The following is an 18,065-nucleotide window of genomic DNA, read 5'->3' on the forward strand; positions in this document are numbered from 1 at the left end:
TTTCCCTTATTAGTTCATAATATAAATGGCTGCCCCCTGAACCTTCTAACTAAACAAAGATCAATCTGGCTTTCAGTGGGTGAGCTGTGCCAGCAAATCACTGATGAATACGAGAAAGACTGGCACACACACAACTATTCGGCGGGTGTGTACCCAGCAGGGTGTTTTCGTGCTGAAGAACTCTGCTTATAATCGAGTATATAAGGTAAGTAGAGAGAAAAGAGATAAAGAAATAATAATAAAAAAAAAGCAGGGGGAGAGGAATAAGGGGAAAGAGATAGAGTTGAGAGAGGAAGAAAAAAAAGTGGGGGGGGGGTGAGTAGTTAGAAGTGAAAGAGATAGATATATAAACCCTAACCTTGACTTTAATAATGATAATAATAACAATGTGTTGTCACCATGTCATTCCCTATAAACAGATGTTTGGTTTTACTGGGCTTATTCTAGTATGGGCTAGTTTTGGTTTTGTATCCATGGGTTCCATATTTGTCCATTTAATCCTCCACCATACATGTTATTTTCTCGTCAGCTGCAATCCACCAGATTTTCCGTTCCACCATCTGTGGTTGGGGACCAGGTCCTTTCCAGGTGGAGGTTAAAGCACACCTTGTGGCTAAGCAGATTTGAGAAATTAGTTTATTCTGTTGTTTGGATGGCGTCTGCCTGGTAGTGCTGTCCATGGGTTGGGATTTATTTGTTTTTGTACCAGTGGTGATAAAACAGTAAAGGTGTTAATACAGGTCTGTTAGACCGCTGGGCATGTCCACCAATTGTGCCAGTTATCAGCTATTTCACACAACCCTGAAAGCAAGTTACTTGGTATTCTGGGTTCTGTTTTTGTATTTGAACTGGGGAGACATACCATTTGTAGAGGATTTTTTAGGGTTTTTCCTTGATAATTACATTTTGTGATATGTGAGTCACAACCTCAAATAGTTCAGACCATTGTTCATCAGTGAGATTCTCCCCTATGTGCGTTTCCCATTCATGTTGGTAACATGTTCTAGCAGGGTTTGATCATGCCATAACAGTTAGTACATTTCAGAGCAACTGGATTAGTTAAGAAATCATTGAAAACGTTTCACTACTCATCCGAGCAGCTTCTTCAGTTCAACTGACTGGTATGGGAAGTCCTCATCAATATGAACTCTTCCACTAATCCAATCACAATGGCACATTGTAACTCTTCAGAGAGGTAGCACCTGAGACTCCCAGAGGTGTGAATGCTGTGCAGTTACTTTGAAAGGATTACCTTTCTATAATCCTTTTAAAGTAACCCCACAGGACTAAATAATAGCTTTTGATAATAGGTAGACCCCAAGCGACTCTGAGTTTAGATCTTGCGAGTATGTTTCTGTAAATTCTGGGTTTTTTGTTTTGCCAAATGAAAGAAGTGATTTGGGCTTATATATTTTTAAGATCTTTGTTAGGAACCTCTGAATAGGCATAATATCTTCGGGAGAAATACCATTTTCACTGCGTTAATACTGCCTAGTAGTGATATTGGATATGGTGTCCATGTCCACACTAGAAATTTAAGATGGGGGTACATTGGTGGGAAAATTATTTTATTGAGTTGTTCTGGAGACTCTGCTAGTTTGACTCCTAGATATTTCATGTCCATTTTCAACCAACAAAAGTTAAAATTAAGTCTTAATAGCTTTAGTGTAGAATCAGGTATCCCATATGAAGTAGCTAGTGCCTTAGAGTGATTTATGCGGAACCCCGATACAGTGCAGAAGTGCACGATGGCTTGAAATAAATTCGTCAGGTATGTCTTTGGTTGAGAGAGTGTGAAGATGGTTCAACAATAGAAAAAATCTTCTGCACACCACTCGTATATCTCCACAGGGAGCTTAAATTCTTCGGCAGCTCCCAAGCAACTCCATGTACCTTACAAAGGGAAAAGCACACCAATTTCTCGGCCATGCCTTTCAACACATTTATTGCAGAAAATAAGTGACAAAAGCTTTCGGGTGTTACCCCCTTCTTCAGGTGCAATACACACAAGTAAACACATTACTCAGTAAATACCTTAGTGGATCATGTGATACTTACCATGTGACCCATTAAACCCATTGCAGCCACATAATATCAATCAACTATGTGAAAAACTACAGTCCCAATTCATAGCAGTCTGAACAATTCATAATCTATAAAAAATGTAACAATGAATACAAAATAACACATTAAAAAGCAACTATACTATGCCACTTATTTTCTGCAATAAATGTGTTGAAAGGCATGGCCAACAAATTGGTGTCTGTCTTCCCTTTGTAAAGTGTGAAGATGGTGTCATCAGCAAACAGTGCTATTTTGTATGTTTCTTGACCAGTTGTGATTCCATGAATCAATGTGTTAGATCTAACTAATATAGCTAGGGGCTGAAGAGCAGAGGTGATAATGGGCATCCCCGGCGGGTGCCATTGAGAATAGGGAATTTTGAGAAGGTTGTCCCCATATTGTAGACTTTGATCGTGGCCGTACATAGTTGGACTTCGATTTACCATTTCAGATCCGTCATCTAAGTACTGAAAATATATGTTCTGGACTCCGTTTGCGAAATAGTGATGGTAGATGTTGGGGGTGTGCGGCTGGGGAAGCTCTCATTGCAGCGTTGTTGATTTCCCTTGTTGCTTAAATATGCGTTGTGGCTTAGGAATTAACCATTAGGAGGTAGGTGGTGATAATCTTTAATGGCTGGATGTATCCTGGAGTCATCCTCCGGTGTTGCAATACCCAGTGTTGACAGGAACTTGGCTTGTTCAGGTGAGATGTATCCCCTGCATAACAATCAATTTAAAGGGATATCCCCATCTGTAGCGAAACTTATGTTGATTCAGGAGTTGTCAGTGGTTTAAGTTCCATTCTGCATTTGAGTGTTATTGGGGACAGGTCTGTGAAAATGTGGATCTTCGTGCCATCTTCCAGTTTAACTGTACAGTTATATGATTTGCGTAGGATGAGCTCCTTAAGTTTTGTAATAATGTGGTTGCAAGACCACATCCCTGGGTGGTTCCCCTTCTTTGGGCTTATTTCTCAGGGTTCTGTGTATCCTGTCCATCTCCAGGTATACGGGGTCAGTGTCTGGTAATAGTTTTTCAATTTGATTTTTCTTAAATATGTAAGAACTATATATTTAAGATATGTATTATACCTTTAACACAGAAAGCAGTAACCATTAAATGGGTTGTTCACCTTTGAGCTAACTTTTAGTATGATGTAGAGAGTGATATTCTGAGACAATTTGCAATTGGTCTTCATTTTTTATTATTTGTAGTTTTTTTAGTTATTTTATTTTCAGTTCAGGAGGTTGCTAGGGTCTAAGTTACCTTAGTAACCAGGGAGTGGTTTGGATGAGAGAAAAGAAAGTTACAATAAACAACAATAAAACTGTAGCCTCACAGAGCAATAGTTTTTTGGCTGCTGGGGTCAGTGACCCCCATATAAAATCTGCAAAGAGTTGAAAGAAGAAGGCAAGTAATTCAAAAATTTTAACAGATACATAATAAGACCAAATGAAAAGTTGGTTAGAACAGGTCATTCCATAAAAGCAAAAATACTAAAAGTCAGCTTTAAAGGTGAAACACCCCACCAACTGCCAGCCAATTTGGTCAAAGTGGAACTTGTAGTGCCAGACCATTTTTTTTTTTTTTTTTTAACATTTTGCTCTTTCACTTTAGGGGCCTTTCCTAGAGGGTACTTTTAGTTAACCCGAGAAAACAATATATTGTTTGTTTTTTTTGGGACAACCTAAGCTTTCAGAATATGCTATTTTTGTGTAATTCCACTTCTGTAAAAAGATATAGGCTTCTAAATGTCTAAAAAACTAAGAAAAATTATATTTTCAATAATATAAACACATATCAGGAACATTAATTATTTAATGCACAAAAATATAACTGATTTGGAAAGTTCAATGTCTCTTGAATGCGCCAATACCAATATATTCCACCTTAGAAAAAGATATATTTTTAGAAAGAACAGATTCTGAAGAATCTATAATAAGTTTAATTGTCTTTCTACTCCAAATTACCAAGTTGCAACGCTTTACATGCTTTCCTAAATGTACCAGTTTTTATAAAAAAAAAAAATTGTAAAATATTTGAAAAATTGTTTCTAAGCTTCTACTCTACTGTACAGCTTCTTATCTCCCACATATCATTAGGTACCAAGATAAAACACACAAATTTGAATGCCAGGGGTCCACTAAACAGTTTGATACCCAATGTGCATAGGTTTATCTAAACATGTGGCATGTAGGGACCCCAAAATGAAAATACCCCCACCATATGGTGTATAATTTCTGTCATTTCAGTTACTACAAACTCAACACATTTACTTCATTTTATTGGAGGTAAAGCCACAAAAAACTAAGTTTACCCCAGAAAACCATATATTTTTGGAAAGTACACATTTCTCTGAATCTAAAATAGGTACCTGTGTCTTTCTACTCCAAAGTACCAAGCTGCAAAGTTTTTCTAAAATTTGTGATTTTGAGGAGATTTCCAGCATCTTTTCTCCCACATACTATTAGGTACCAAGATAAAACATCCTAATCATGTACCCCAGGGGTCCATTGAACAGTTTGATGCCCAATGTGCATAGGTTTACCTAAATATGAGGCATGTAGGGGACCCCAAGGTAAAGATACCCCATACGATCTATCATTTCTGTCATTTCAGCTATTGCAAAATAAACAAATTTACTGCATTTTATGTGGGGTAAAGCTATAAAAATGTATATTCACGCCAGAAAACCATATATTTTTGGAAATTACACATTCCCCTGAATCTAAAATGGGTATCCATGTCTTTCTACTCCAAACCAAGTACCAAACCGCAAAGCTTTCCTAATTTTAGCAATTTTGATGAGATTTCTGAAAATGAGTGTGTAAATATGTACAAAAGCAAAAAACAGTCAGAAACGCAGAAACAAAAGCTACGTTTAGTAAAAGGTGTGTTGTGTGTAAATTAATGTATGTGTGTGTGTAAATAGGTAAAAAAAAAAAAGGCCACTTACCTTTTTTGTGAACAGGAGGGTCGTTGGCTGCACAGAGGGTCCCAGGATCGCAGGGGGGCTGGAGGAGAAAGCCCTAACAGCAGACACAAGTGCAATCGTGTCTGTTGTTATAAGTCAGGCCCTTCGACAATCGCGTTGCAGGACCGACTTGCCAGCCTCCTTGGCTCATTGCCTAGGGGGCTGGGGGCACACTGGACTCTCGATGCGAGCTTGGCAGATAAAGCCTTTTCTGTAAAGCATGCATCGTATATGCACTTGGCAGCAAAAGATTTAAGTATCTCCCTAAGACCAAAAAACCCTGACATGCCTGGAAAATAATTTATTTAAAAAATTCAGACTACATACACGCTGGAAAACTAAATATGATAACAGTATTAACTGACCATCAATCCGGCTAACAAGCTCTTCCAGTGCCTTCACCTTCTTCTGTATACCAGGTTGAGCAAATGTATAGTTATCCTGGAATGGGGTAAAGAATAACACATATATAACTAATAATACAAAATTTGTCTCTATCATTTGCATGTGAACAGTGATCATAACATGGTTTCCTTTGAGGTTATGTTATAGAGACAACTCACTAAGATACAAAATTTGGCAGTACAGGTATGGGATCACTTACCCTGAAACACTTTATGTAGAAAGTTACATATTACAGGTAGGCAATTTCCCATAGACTCAATTAAACCTTATAGGAGACAAAACAATCCTAAAGGGGTTGTTCACCTTTGAGTTAACTTTCAGTATGATGTAGAGAGTAATATTCTGAGACAATTTGCAATTGGTCTTCATTTTTTATTTGTAGTTTTTTAGTTATTTCATTTTCAGTTCAGCAGCTTTACAGTTTGGCGTTTCAGCAGCTATCTGGCTGCTAGGGTCCAAGTTACCTTAGTAACCAGGGATTGGTTTGGATGAGAGACTGGTATAGGAATAGGAAAGGGCCTGAATAGTAAAGAAAGTTGCAAAAAGTAACAAACAGTAAAATTGTAGCCTCGCAGAGCAGGTTGGCTGCCGGGGTCAGTGACCACCATTTGACAGCTGCAAAGAGTTGGAAGAAGACGGCAAATAATTAAAAAACAACAAAAATAACAAATAAATAATGAAAACCAATTGAAAAGTTGCTTAGAATTGGCCAGTCTATAACCTACTAATAGTTAACTTAAAAGTGAACCACCCCTTTAGTGTTTAAATGATTTTTAGAAGACAAAGTATGGTAATCTAAATTATAGAAAGACCCCTTATTCAGAAAACCCAAGGTCTCAAGGGCATCTCTGCAATATATTAACTGGGAAAGACTTTTCACAGAGTAAAACACTGAATGAAAATGGAAAATCTTTAAAATGCTGCTTAACATATACATATCATTGTATCCCCATTTGTAAGCAAGGAAAGATGTTGCAAAGTAAAACCTGTATGATTTGATAAAATCGTTAGTGTTGAGGTTTGTTATAAAAACATGCATTTAAGGAATTCAAGTTAGCTGGTACAGCTGAAATAAAAGTAAACAAGAAGGGATGGGACCCTTAGTATGAAAGGGGGGTCAGTTGATTGGGGTCAGTTGAAAGAGAAAAAGCAGAAATCCTAAACTGTTATTTTTTTTTTTTTTTATCTGAAACTAGAACATGTGAAGATATACAAGGGTCCAGGACTGGATGCTATTCATCCCCCTTTTTCACTTGTTTATTTAGGACCTTGAGGTATGCATTGTAAGCACATACTCTATACTGCCTACTATAAGCGTGGCTTAAAAGTTTTTTGAACAAGGTTATTGTGATATTAAAATCTACATTCAGTTTACGACTGGTATCAGTGTATATAGTTAGGTCTGTATAAAGTATGTAAAGATAGGACTATAAAGGTATGTGTTATGTGTATATATATGTACTAGAGTTTATTTAGAGAGATTAAACTTTACAGACTTTGGTCTTTTGTCAACCCAAATTAAAGGACAACTAAACCCTACAAACAGTACTTAAGATGAACTTAAGATTGTTCTGCCTTCTGATTAATTATATCTTATTTGGGGTCAAGTATAAGGTATTTTTTTATTATTACAGGAAATCCTTTTTAAAAATATAAATTATATGACTGAAATGGATTTCATGGTATATGGTCTTCCCGTAATTCAGAGCTTTCTGGATGAAGGGTTTCTAAAAGAATGGATCTTATACTTAGACTTATTAATGCATGCAAGTGTATTTACTGTACTAATGCAAAGCACATTTTATGTCTGTAGTGAGTGTATGAGTAACTAATTATATCTCTGTAGATCTGCAACACAGTTGAGTCCACCATTTTAAGCACAACAAACTTGTTACCTGGATGCCATCAAGCAATTTGCTCATTGACCAAAAGCTGTCAGCCTCTATGTTGCGGAGGGTTTCTTGGCATAAGCTGGCAACATCAAAATTTTCCACATCTTCCTCTGAGGAAAAAGTCATATATAGATCTTATAGATAGAGCTTTAATTGCAAAATTCATTTGCTACAGTAAATTTCAAAACTAACAATATATATTTCTGTAATAAAGACAATACAGACACAGTGTAGAATGTGTTAAAAAAGCATATGGTTCACGGTGTGTGCACTTTTATCTTGACTAAAACTGGTTTATGGTCACCTGTTCACAATAGGTGGTGTTTATGACAGCTCCCTTAAAACATCAGTAGACCGGCTGTGCTGCCCTAATAGCAGAACTTAGAGAAAGGGTGCCATCTTAGGTTTCTTCTGGACAAAGTAAGAGGTCAAGCTCACTGAGATTCTTTCAGGATTCTACTTTCACAACATACACAGAGGGCAGTACTATCATTAAGACTTCACAGAAGATCGTTATACTCATTGTCCTTTCCAAGTTTCTCTGGAAAAGATCTGGTGGCAAGGAACCCATTTTTGTAGCAAAAGAACAGTTTTTTTCTAGAGATAATACATCAGCAGCATAACGTTCTTAATAAAATGTAACACATAAATTAATTATATGCACTAATCTCTGATTACTTACCCACATGCTCAGTTAAGAAAACCACAAAGAATGGAGTCACTAGATCATTGATCCCCTGCACATATCCACTTGCTGGATGTCTAATTGCCCAAATAAACAGGATCCTCTCAAAGATCTGCAATGAAAGATTCATTCTAGTATCACAACTTTAAAAAAGCAAATTTGAAATCTCTCTAAATTTAAACTGCTGACCACAGGGCTGAGGCACCACAACAAAAATGTTGAAATAGACTGAAAATAGGCCATTGTCAATACATTAAAAATCTGTATGAAAATCCCATAGCTACTATTTCTCACCTCCTGAACTATCGCCTGCTGAAAAAGTGGAATTAATGGGTTGGTCCTTGGAATGTCAATATGAATCTGAAAGAAAAAAAAATAGTTTGCCTTTCAGTATACTGTTAACCATTCTAATATCATTTGATGCAAATCACAACACTCTTAATTTACACATATATAAAATTCCAGTCCAAAAAATCAACTATCCTCTACCATATTAAGTGCAAAATACAAAAAAGGAAGTCACTCACGATTCAGTAGGCGCAAAAAACTGCCTCCATGCAGGTTTATTGGAGTAATCAGTAATCTTGTTCCCTTTTTCAATGTAGCATTCCCTAACACCCACCCCAGGTGAACAGAATTTAAACTACAAGGTGCATGTCCATGATCATACGAAATCTTGCGAGATCTTGGGTTGTTAGTGATATCAGTCATAGGTCATGTCATAAAGATCGTAGACAGAGCCACAGCCTAGTTACCAAGGCAACATCTAAGTGTTATACAGTGCACAATAATTAAAATGTTATACACAAGGCAGATTTGTAAGGTGAAAAAACAAATAAAGATAAACCAAACAATATATACATCATATACAATTGTTACTGCGCCCACATAGCGCCTAACATATGCTAGGCGCTATGTGGGAGCAGTAACAATTGTATATCCTTACTCATATCAGTCACACAACCTATGACTGATATCACCAACAGCCCGAGATCTTGCGAGATTTCATATGATTGTGGACATGCACCTTGTAATTTAAATTCTGTTCACCTGGAGTCAGTGTTAGGGAATGCTAAATTGAAAAAGGGAACAAGAGGTTCCCAAAACTTCTGTATCCTTCTCACTGCTTACTCCCATAAACCTGAATGGAGGCAGTTTTTTGCACCTACTGAATCGTAAGTGACTTCTTTTTTTTGTATTTTGCACTTAATATGTCTATAGCCGGAAGCCACGGCTATTAGGAAGACGCACTCCAAGTTAACTTTACTATAGACTCTATTTTGGATAGCACAACCGATTTTTTCTTTTTGCATTATATCCTCTACCAATAAACTGCTTTCCACTTCTAGCTCAGTATGATGCTTTTATTCCCAGTTTTTTCTATAAAAGAAAACAGAGCAAATATTTCTAAAACCTATAGCTGGGAATTATAGTTGAAAATAGATTTAAAATAGCCAGTTTAATAACTGTTTTTGTGGTAGTTTGCACCTTGTAAAAACTTTAGCTATATTCTCTAATGTCTTATTTATATATATATATATATATATATATATATTTTTTTTTTTTTTTTTTTTTAACTCAGGTAGTTTTTATTGAGTATACAGTAAACTTTAGAATAGTTGAGATATGCATTATCAGACTTGAAATATATAGCAAGTTTACACTGTCAATGGGAGCTTTCCGAGAAATAAAGTGAAGAGTCCTGGATTGCAGTATTACAAATTCTGGTTGTATTCGCTTATGTGTGAGTGAGACCATATAGATATGTGTACTTTATCGGTCATTTAGTATAGAAGGGAGAGGATGTTTATCCAACCATTGGTCCCAAATTTTATGAAATTTTGAGGTATATTAGTTGTTCCAACTTGTAAGTCTTAGCCATTAGATTTTCCCAGTTATGTTCTTCTGGGGGAACTGTACTTTTCCAGTGATGTGTGTTTTTTGGCTAGGAAAAGTGCTTCATTGGTAAATATACGATGATATTGGTTGGTGACTGTTTTACCAAGAATATTTAGACCTTTGGGGTTCTAGGGAGGGTAGTCTGCAGAATGGAGTCGAGCTCATTTAATATGGCAGACCAGTATGGTTTAATGTGGACACATCCCTAAAGCATGTGTACCAACGAGCCCTTCTCTATATTACATCTAGTGAAAGTATCTGTATGGCTGGGTTAATAGAATGTAGCCTGATTGGGGTATAATATGCTCTATGTAAAACATAGAGTTAAATCATACGGAGTCTATAGCATACAGAAACTGTTTGATGCGACTCTTGAGCTTCTTGCCATTCATCATCATCATCTTGCCATTCATCATCTCAGTCACCAGTACCCATTTATTTACGAGGTTTTCTAGTGGTTTTGCTCTACTTTCTTGTAGAAGTAATATGTAGAGAATGGAAATTAACGCTTTTGGTAGAGGGTTTATTAATATAAGACAGCCGGCGACTCCCAAAATGTTTGGTACCCCTGCAAGCGAGCGGACCTCTTCCTCTTTCGCGCTGCCTTGTGCATGAGAACTAGAGTGAAAAGCCACACTTTAACAAAAAAGTCGGCTTTTTTGCTGTACTGCACATATGTCAGCCCCAGGATCACAAAGAAAGAAACCGGTAGGCAGGTGCAGTTTTCTGCAAACAGGAGCACTGGCTCAGGGTACCAGGTAAGGGATTACGTGAACATTTGGTACTTATATTATTATATTATCAAGCAAAGGTTGCTGGGAGCTTAAGTCCTACAACATCATGTTTGAATTCTTAAAGCAATATTGCTAAATAAAACTTAAAATGCAATACAATGGCTCCATTTCCTGATATTTTCCTGCAGTATTTGCTGGTACCATTCAGAATTTATACTTCATAGCAACATAGTAAGTTGGGTTGAAAAAAGACATATGTCCATTACGTTCAACCATAATGCCTATATTTACCTGTCTAACTTCTAGTTGATCCAGAGGAAGGCAAAAAACCACATCTGAAGCCTCTCTAATTTGCTGCAGAGGGAAAAAAAAAATTCCTTCCTGACTCCAAGATGGCAATCAGACCAGTCCCTGGATCAACTTGTACTAAGAGCTATCTCCCATAACCCTGTATTCCCTCACTTGTTAAGAATCCATCCAGCCCCTTCTTAAAGCTAAATATATATAATGTATCAGCCAGCACGATTCGGGGAGGGAATTCCACAACTTCACAGCTCTCACAGTAAAGAAAACCTATCCGAATACTTAAATGGAACCTCCCTTCTTCTAAACGGAGTGGGTGCCCTTGTGTCCGTTGGAAGGACCTACTTGTGTCATCTGCAAACACTGATACATTGCTTGTAATACCCACCCCTAAGTCATTTATGAACAAGTTAAAGTGGACCCAGTACAGAACCCTGAGGGACCCCACTGAGAACCTTATTGCAAGTAGAGAATGTACCATTAACAACCACCCTCTGTACCCGATCCTGTAGCCAGTTTTCTATCCATGTGCAAACGACTTCACTAAGACCAATAGACCTTAGTTTAGAAAGCAGTCCGTATCAAATGCTTTGGCAAAATCCAAATAGATTATATCTACTGCATCCCCACTGTCCAGCTTCTTACTTGCCTTATCATAAAAAGCAATTAAATTGGTCTGACATGACCTGTCCTTCATAAAGCCATGCTGATTACTGCTCATAATGCCACTCTCCAGTACATACTTTTGTATGTGATCCCTTAACAAGCCTTCAAATAACTTGCCCACCACAGATGTCAGTACTATTGCTCCAGTCAATATCAGGATAATTAAAATCCCCCATTATTATCACTTGCCCCAAACTAGCAGCCTTTTCTATTTGCAACAGGAGCTGAGCCTCCTCCTCCTCCTCACTTACATTAGGGGGTCTATACCCTACAATTAATTTGGTAGATTCTTTACTATCTGTGAGAAGCTCAACCCATAAGGATTCAGCTCCCTCTGTTACCGCCATCACTTCCTCTTTAATATTTGCTTTTAATTCCTGCTTAACGAACAGACCTCCTCCTTTTCTATTGCCCCTGTCCCTCTGAAACAATGTATAACCCCCAATATTAACAGCCCAGTCATGCGACTCGTTCAACCACGTTTCAGCAACACCAATCACGTCATATTTCCGCTCCAACGCCAGTACCTCCAGCTCTCCCATTTTACTAGTCAGACTCCTTGCATTGGTAAACATACATTTAATACTGGTACCAGCGTGAGAATGACGCATAAACAACTTATGGTCCTCCCTGCCATTATCAGTATCCTGAAGCAAGTCTCCTCGCCCATTTTCCCTTACTATGCCCACTACCTCATCTATCCTGTCTACCACAGAATTACCTGATGCACCCTCCCCCCCCACAGGTAATATCTCTGAGAAAATTACCTTGGAAGTCCTCGCCCTCAACTTCTCGCCTAGCTTTTTAAAATTGTTCTTGAGGACTTCCCCCCCCCCTCTAACTTTGTCATTGGTACCTATGTGTACCAAGACCGTCGGGTCTTCCCCAGCCCCTCCCAACAATTTGTCCACTCGTTCCCCCACATGCCGAACCCTAGCACCAGCCAACAACACACAGTTCGGCATGTAGAGTCTTTGCGACAAATTACCCTATCCACCTTTCTAATAATTGAATCCCCTACAACTTTAGCCTGCCTTCCCTTCCTAGCACTATTCCCCCCACCTGTATTAGAGGTGCCGGCTCCCAGGGTGCTCTGAGAGTCAGCCTGCTCCATACTTGTTAGCTCAGAGCAGTCTTCCCCAGCATCTTCACCTAAAGTGGCAAATCTGTTGGTTTGTACAAGCTGTGAACCAGCCCCCCTACTCTTCCGTCCCCTACTGCCCCTCTTAACTGTCACAAATTCGTCTCCCTCAATAACCTCCACTGTCCCTTCTCCACCCCCCACTACACCGGCCCCTGCCAGTGGTTGCTCAGTGAGCCTCCTGTTCTCCCCCATGTTTGCAGCTGCCCTCAGTGCTGCCAGTTCCCCCCTTACATTCTGTACCTCAGATTCCAAGAGGAAAACCCACCTGCATCTCTCACAAGTAAATGCTGCATGGAACTGCTGCTCCAGGATCACATACATGTGACAAGATCCACACTGAGTAACACTGGCAATCAAACTGGAACTCATATTGGCACTGGGTACTTACAGTCTCCCGAGTGCAATCCCTCGTATAGTGCCTTTTTAGATTTAAAAGCCTTTTTGTTTTTAATGCCTGCTAAACACTTAATTCACATGCAACACTTGGATCACATGCAACACCCGCTGTGCAGTCTGTAACTTATAGAGGTTCAAACAAAACAGCCAAGCCCCTGTTGAGAATTTACCAGATTTACTCCTCTCCCTTAATTAGTAGGCTCAGTCAGCCAGGTAGCACTTAGAAATTACACAGCAGTCAGTTAATTGCACTTACTTTCTCCTTTCACCCAGCACTCCCAGCATGCACAGTAACCCCAAACGCCTTTTTAACGCCTGCTAAACACTTAATTCTATGATAGTAAGTGGTCCTGGTCCAGAGGCATCGAAGCAGGCCCAAAGCATGATACTGGCACCACTGTTTCAGAGATGGGATAAGATTATTTTGTTGAAATGCTTGTGTTTGCCTTTCACCAAGCATATCACTTTCCATTCAAGACAAAGTCACATTAATAAATACAATAACTAATGTTTTATTATATTGCCAAGACTGTCATTTTATATTTCAAAGAATGCTTTAGGAAGAGATCTAGGTGGTCTTAAAAGCTTCCAATATAAACCCTTTAGCCAATAAAACATGCAACTTTTATCATAGCACAACATTTTTCTGTGTTTATTTTCATAGACAGTGAGGAATGATGACAGAGTCAGCGGTGTGCAGAGAAACCTCCCTCTCAGAATTTAAGAAAAAACTAATATATATAGCTTTAGAATGTATACATAACATTTCTCAATAGAAAATAATAATACCACTGGCATCTATCTCTCAGTTAACATTGTTGCCTAAAAACAATGCACAGAAAGAATGTAAAGTAACGAGAGATAAAGTGACTCTGGGATGTGGCCACAAGGGGTTACATTCAGTCACCTTAAACACTTTTGACTAACATAAGATACCCCCGAAACATACCAAGAAAATTCACTCACTGCCACCATCTATCATTAATAGGCAGTAGAAACAAAATAGGATAATTTTCCTGTTCCCTATAACAGGTAATATTTCACCATACACCAATGTATCAAACACTCTCTTTCACTCTAGTCTGGGTTAGTTTCTACTAATTCAACAAGTACTCCAGCAGCCAAAGTGTTAAATTACATTCAAACACTCTTCCGCTAGCAGTTGACTACTAAATTAGCACATAAAAATCTAATCTTTCACTTTCCACACACACAGAGTTAATACACTTAAGCACAAGCTTTCATACAGGCAATGAGTTATTTTAGAGCAAAAGGACACAGCGTATCAAATTTTATATTTAGTATTACAAAAATTAACAGTGCACATACAAAAAAAAAAAAGATATTACAAAGAAGAGACAGACATGCAACACATTAAACAAAATAAAAAGGATTAAAATATCAAGAAACCCTAAATACTGTCCCTGGAATTTTCTGATGTCTCTGAGGCAAGGGGTTTGAAACTGGGCATACAATTCAAGAATATGAAGCCTCTTTGTATGACATAGAATGCTGGATCTTTGGACCTTTTTTCCTCTGCTGGGACATTCCCTCATTACCATATGCATGACAAGGGATGCCCCAGGAAAATATATTTTTACAAACCGTGTAGGTGGATGTCAGTTTAAGACCAGTTTCTGCAATGTAATATTGATACTTTCCAGTACCCAATATTATAATGAAAATATGGGCATACTGTGAGCCCTATATGGGCAATCAGAATGATACCAAACATGAGGGGTGTCTCATGTTTCAGTCCCCCAGAAATCATTCCTCCTAACTGGTGAGTGTAGGATGGCCCTGTTAGGTATCATTATAAACCCTGTGATCTCCTTATAACCAAACATGATTTATGGGGAAGCGAACCCTGTAGCAGAGGAGATATGGTTCCTTTCCTATAACCCTAATCTATTTTAATAACTGCCACCTCTTCAGATCAAAGAAGCCAATTTCCCAAAGGTTCTGGCTTTGAATTGTCTCTGTGAGCCAGAGACCAGATGTTGTTAGTGTTAACCTCTTACAAGGCCATGGCAATACTGCACTGGCATGACAAACTACATAACTAAATCACAATTATAAAGGCAGATACCTTGGTGAGACAGATTTGAATTATGTGCAGCTATAAAAAGGTCAGGCAATCAGTACCTAAAGGGTCTACCTATGTAAAAATTTTACCCCCACCAAAGGCACAGGCTAAGAGAGTAACCACTCTGCCCCCAAGGGGGCTACTGGTGAGCACACATTCCCCAGCCCCATTATATGCACGTGTTTAAGACATAGATCAGTCCCCACAATCCTACATTACAAGTATGTGCATAATAATTGAGCAGAGGCACTTGCTCATTATGCACAAGTGTTGTGCCCCAACATGTCTGCCCACACCATGAGCATCCTACCAAAGGCATAGCACTCACTATGGACATTTCCTTGAAAAAATATTTTTTTTTCCTCTTATCTAAGAGTAGGCTCTATTAGCCCACTCCTCCAGTGGGAGAAACAAGTTTTATATGACAGGTGCCCTTTAATGACAGATTTTTTTAAAAGAAAAAAGAGCTCCAAAGAGGCCTGTCAATGCCAATATAGCCGGGTGACTACAAAAACTTCAAAATTATTCATGCTCCTAGCAAGAATTAAAAAGATATTTCTGTTCTCTCATGATAATCTCACATGGCAAAAGGATAATAACCACCTAAAACGATTTTATTATCTTTGACTTACAAAGTGACACACTTCAGGCATTACTTTACAGAGAGTCATTAAAGCCAAATGGCTTTAATGACTCTGGAGCTTAAAATCTAAGCTTCCTATAACAGTCACACAAAGCAAACAAGGATAAAATTTCATCAGGAGCAAATTAATCATCCTGTATAGTTTTAGGGAGGAAACTAGAATGCCCAGAAGAAAGAGGCAGGGGACATACCAACTCCTTACATATGGTGCCTTGTTAGGAAGCAAACTCAGCTTGCAAGTGTTGCAAAAAAAAAAAAAAAAAAAACCTAGGTTAAGAACAACAGTGGCTTATTGTTGTGTTTATTTAAAAAAAAAAAAAAGTACCTGCCGATATGTATCCTGATGATGTTCCTCATTACGCGAGTCATAATACTGTTCTATGAATCCAAAATATTCTTCGCGCTTACGCTGAAGCGTTAACATGCGTCTTTCTTTGTTAGCTGGAAGGTAGCCCTGAAGATAGAGGAGGGATTAGAATTGGCGGCTTTTATATATTAATTTGAATATCTTCCAAATCTCAGTATCTTACCGAGAGAAGTCTCCAAGTAGTGGGACGTACTTCACGTGGAACACCTGGCCAACTGCACTTCCTTAGTTCATCTGTAATGTAACATTTTCTTATACTATTGGAAGCATAGGATCCTATCAGCTTTGCTGCATATGTTTTGTTATTTAAGTTTCAGTGACATAATACTACTTTTCACTACTGAGTAAAAAGACCTTTCATTTTGCAAATCAGCTAATTATAGCATACTGTAGCATTCTGATTGCACCTAGAGGTTCCAAAAAGTCATGTTATCTACTAATGCTGTCTTACAACCACATTTTACCATCAGTCTTACCAAGATCAGTGTTGGGACAAGAAAGGAGTTGCCTGAACTTTTCAAGTCGGGTCTTCTCCCTTACGGTCATTGGTGGTGCTCCTGAAGCATTTTGGTCAGAGATCCTGGCCACCAGTGGTATAATTGGACGCAGCGGGAGCGACTGTTGCTTATGTAAATATTTTTTCTGTGGTAAATCATCTGAAGAACAAAGAAAAAAAAGTTGTTATTGGTTGGGGGCACAGATGGTTCACCTCAAACAGGTCATTTGTCAACACAGGATATGGTTCTTTAACGGTACAAATTTTCTTCTATTGGATTAGTCAAGCATTATAAACTTGACTTACACTATATAAATTATTTAAACCTTGTTTACTTCAGTTAGTTAGGAAGCAAGGAAAGCTTTGCATCATGCCAAAATCTCATTTATGTACCAGAATGGTGGACCTGATGCCCATGCAAATGCACTTGCTACACAATCAGACAGTGAGGAGGGAGGGGAGAAAGTAAGGAGAGCAGTGATGTCTACAAAGCGCTGAATGGAAAGTGAATGTAATTGTCTGGCCATGCCTCAATATATGATTGACAGCTTGGGTTTTTAAATGCCTTTATAATTTTACAGTCATGGCCAAAATTGTTGGCGCCCCAGAAATTTTTCCAGAAAATCAAGTATTTCTCACAGAAAAGTATTGCAGTAACACATGTTTTGCTATACACATGTTTATTCCCTTTGTGTGTATTGGAACAGAACAAAAAAGGCGCCCAGTGCCAGAGGCAGCAAAAAAACCCCAAAACATCATTGAACCTCCACCATATTTCACTGTAGGTACTGTGTTCTTTTCTTTGTAGGCCTCATTCCGTTTTCCATTAACAGTAGAATGATGTGCTTTACCAAAAAGCTCTATCTTGGTCTCATCTGCCCACAAGCAGTTTCCCAGAAGGATTGTGGCTTACTCAAGTACATTTTGGCAAACTGTAGTCTTGCTTTTTTATGTCTCTGTGTCAGCAGTGGGGTCCTCCTAGATCTCCTGCCATAGCATTTCATTTCATTTAAATGTCGACGGATAGTTGGCGCTGACACTGATGCTCCCTGAGCCTGCAGGACAGCTTGAATTTCTTTGGAACTTGTTTGGGGCTGCTTATCCACCATCCGGACTATCCTGTGTTGCAACCTTTCATCAATTTTTCTCTTCCGTCCATGCCCAGGAAGATTTGCTACAGAGCCATGGGTTGCAAACTTCTTGATAATGTTGCGCACTGTGGACAAAGGCAAATCTAGATCTCTGGAGATGGACCTGTAACCTTGAGATTGTTGATATTTTTCCACAATTTTGGTTCTCAAGTCCTCAG

At 38.5% G+C, this 18,065-nt stretch overlaps 1 protein-coding gene across 2 annotated transcripts in view; it reads right to left on the reverse strand.

The window, feature by feature from the left end:
• Window positions 1-18,065, reverse strand: part of tbc1d22b (TBC1 domain family member 22B) — a 64,366-nt gene that overhangs the window by 18,871 nt on the left and 27,430 nt on the right. For both annotated transcript variants that reach the window (XM_012963770.3, XM_002936221.5), the window contains exons 4-10: window positions 16,737-16,916; window positions 16,424-16,494; window positions 16,219-16,347; window positions 8,317-8,382; window positions 8,020-8,134; window positions 7,341-7,447; window positions 5,406-5,481 (exon numbers count right to left, since the gene is read on the reverse strand). In XM_012963770.3, coding sequence (XP_012819224.1) covers window positions 5,406-5,481; window positions 7,341-7,447; window positions 8,020-8,134; window positions 8,317-8,382; window positions 16,219-16,347; window positions 16,424-16,494; window positions 16,737-16,916 — 744 coding nt within the window. The remainder of the gene's footprint in view (window positions 1-5,405; window positions 5,482-7,340; window positions 7,448-8,019; window positions 8,135-8,316; window positions 8,383-16,218; window positions 16,348-16,423; window positions 16,495-16,736; window positions 16,917-18,065) is intronic.

Source organism: Xenopus tropicalis, chromosome 2, assembly GCF_000004195.4.
Source record: "Xenopus tropicalis strain Nigerian chromosome 2, UCB_Xtro_10.0, whole genome shotgun sequence".
Taxonomy (NCBI): Eukaryota; Metazoa; Chordata; class Amphibia; order Anura; family Pipidae; genus Xenopus; species Xenopus tropicalis.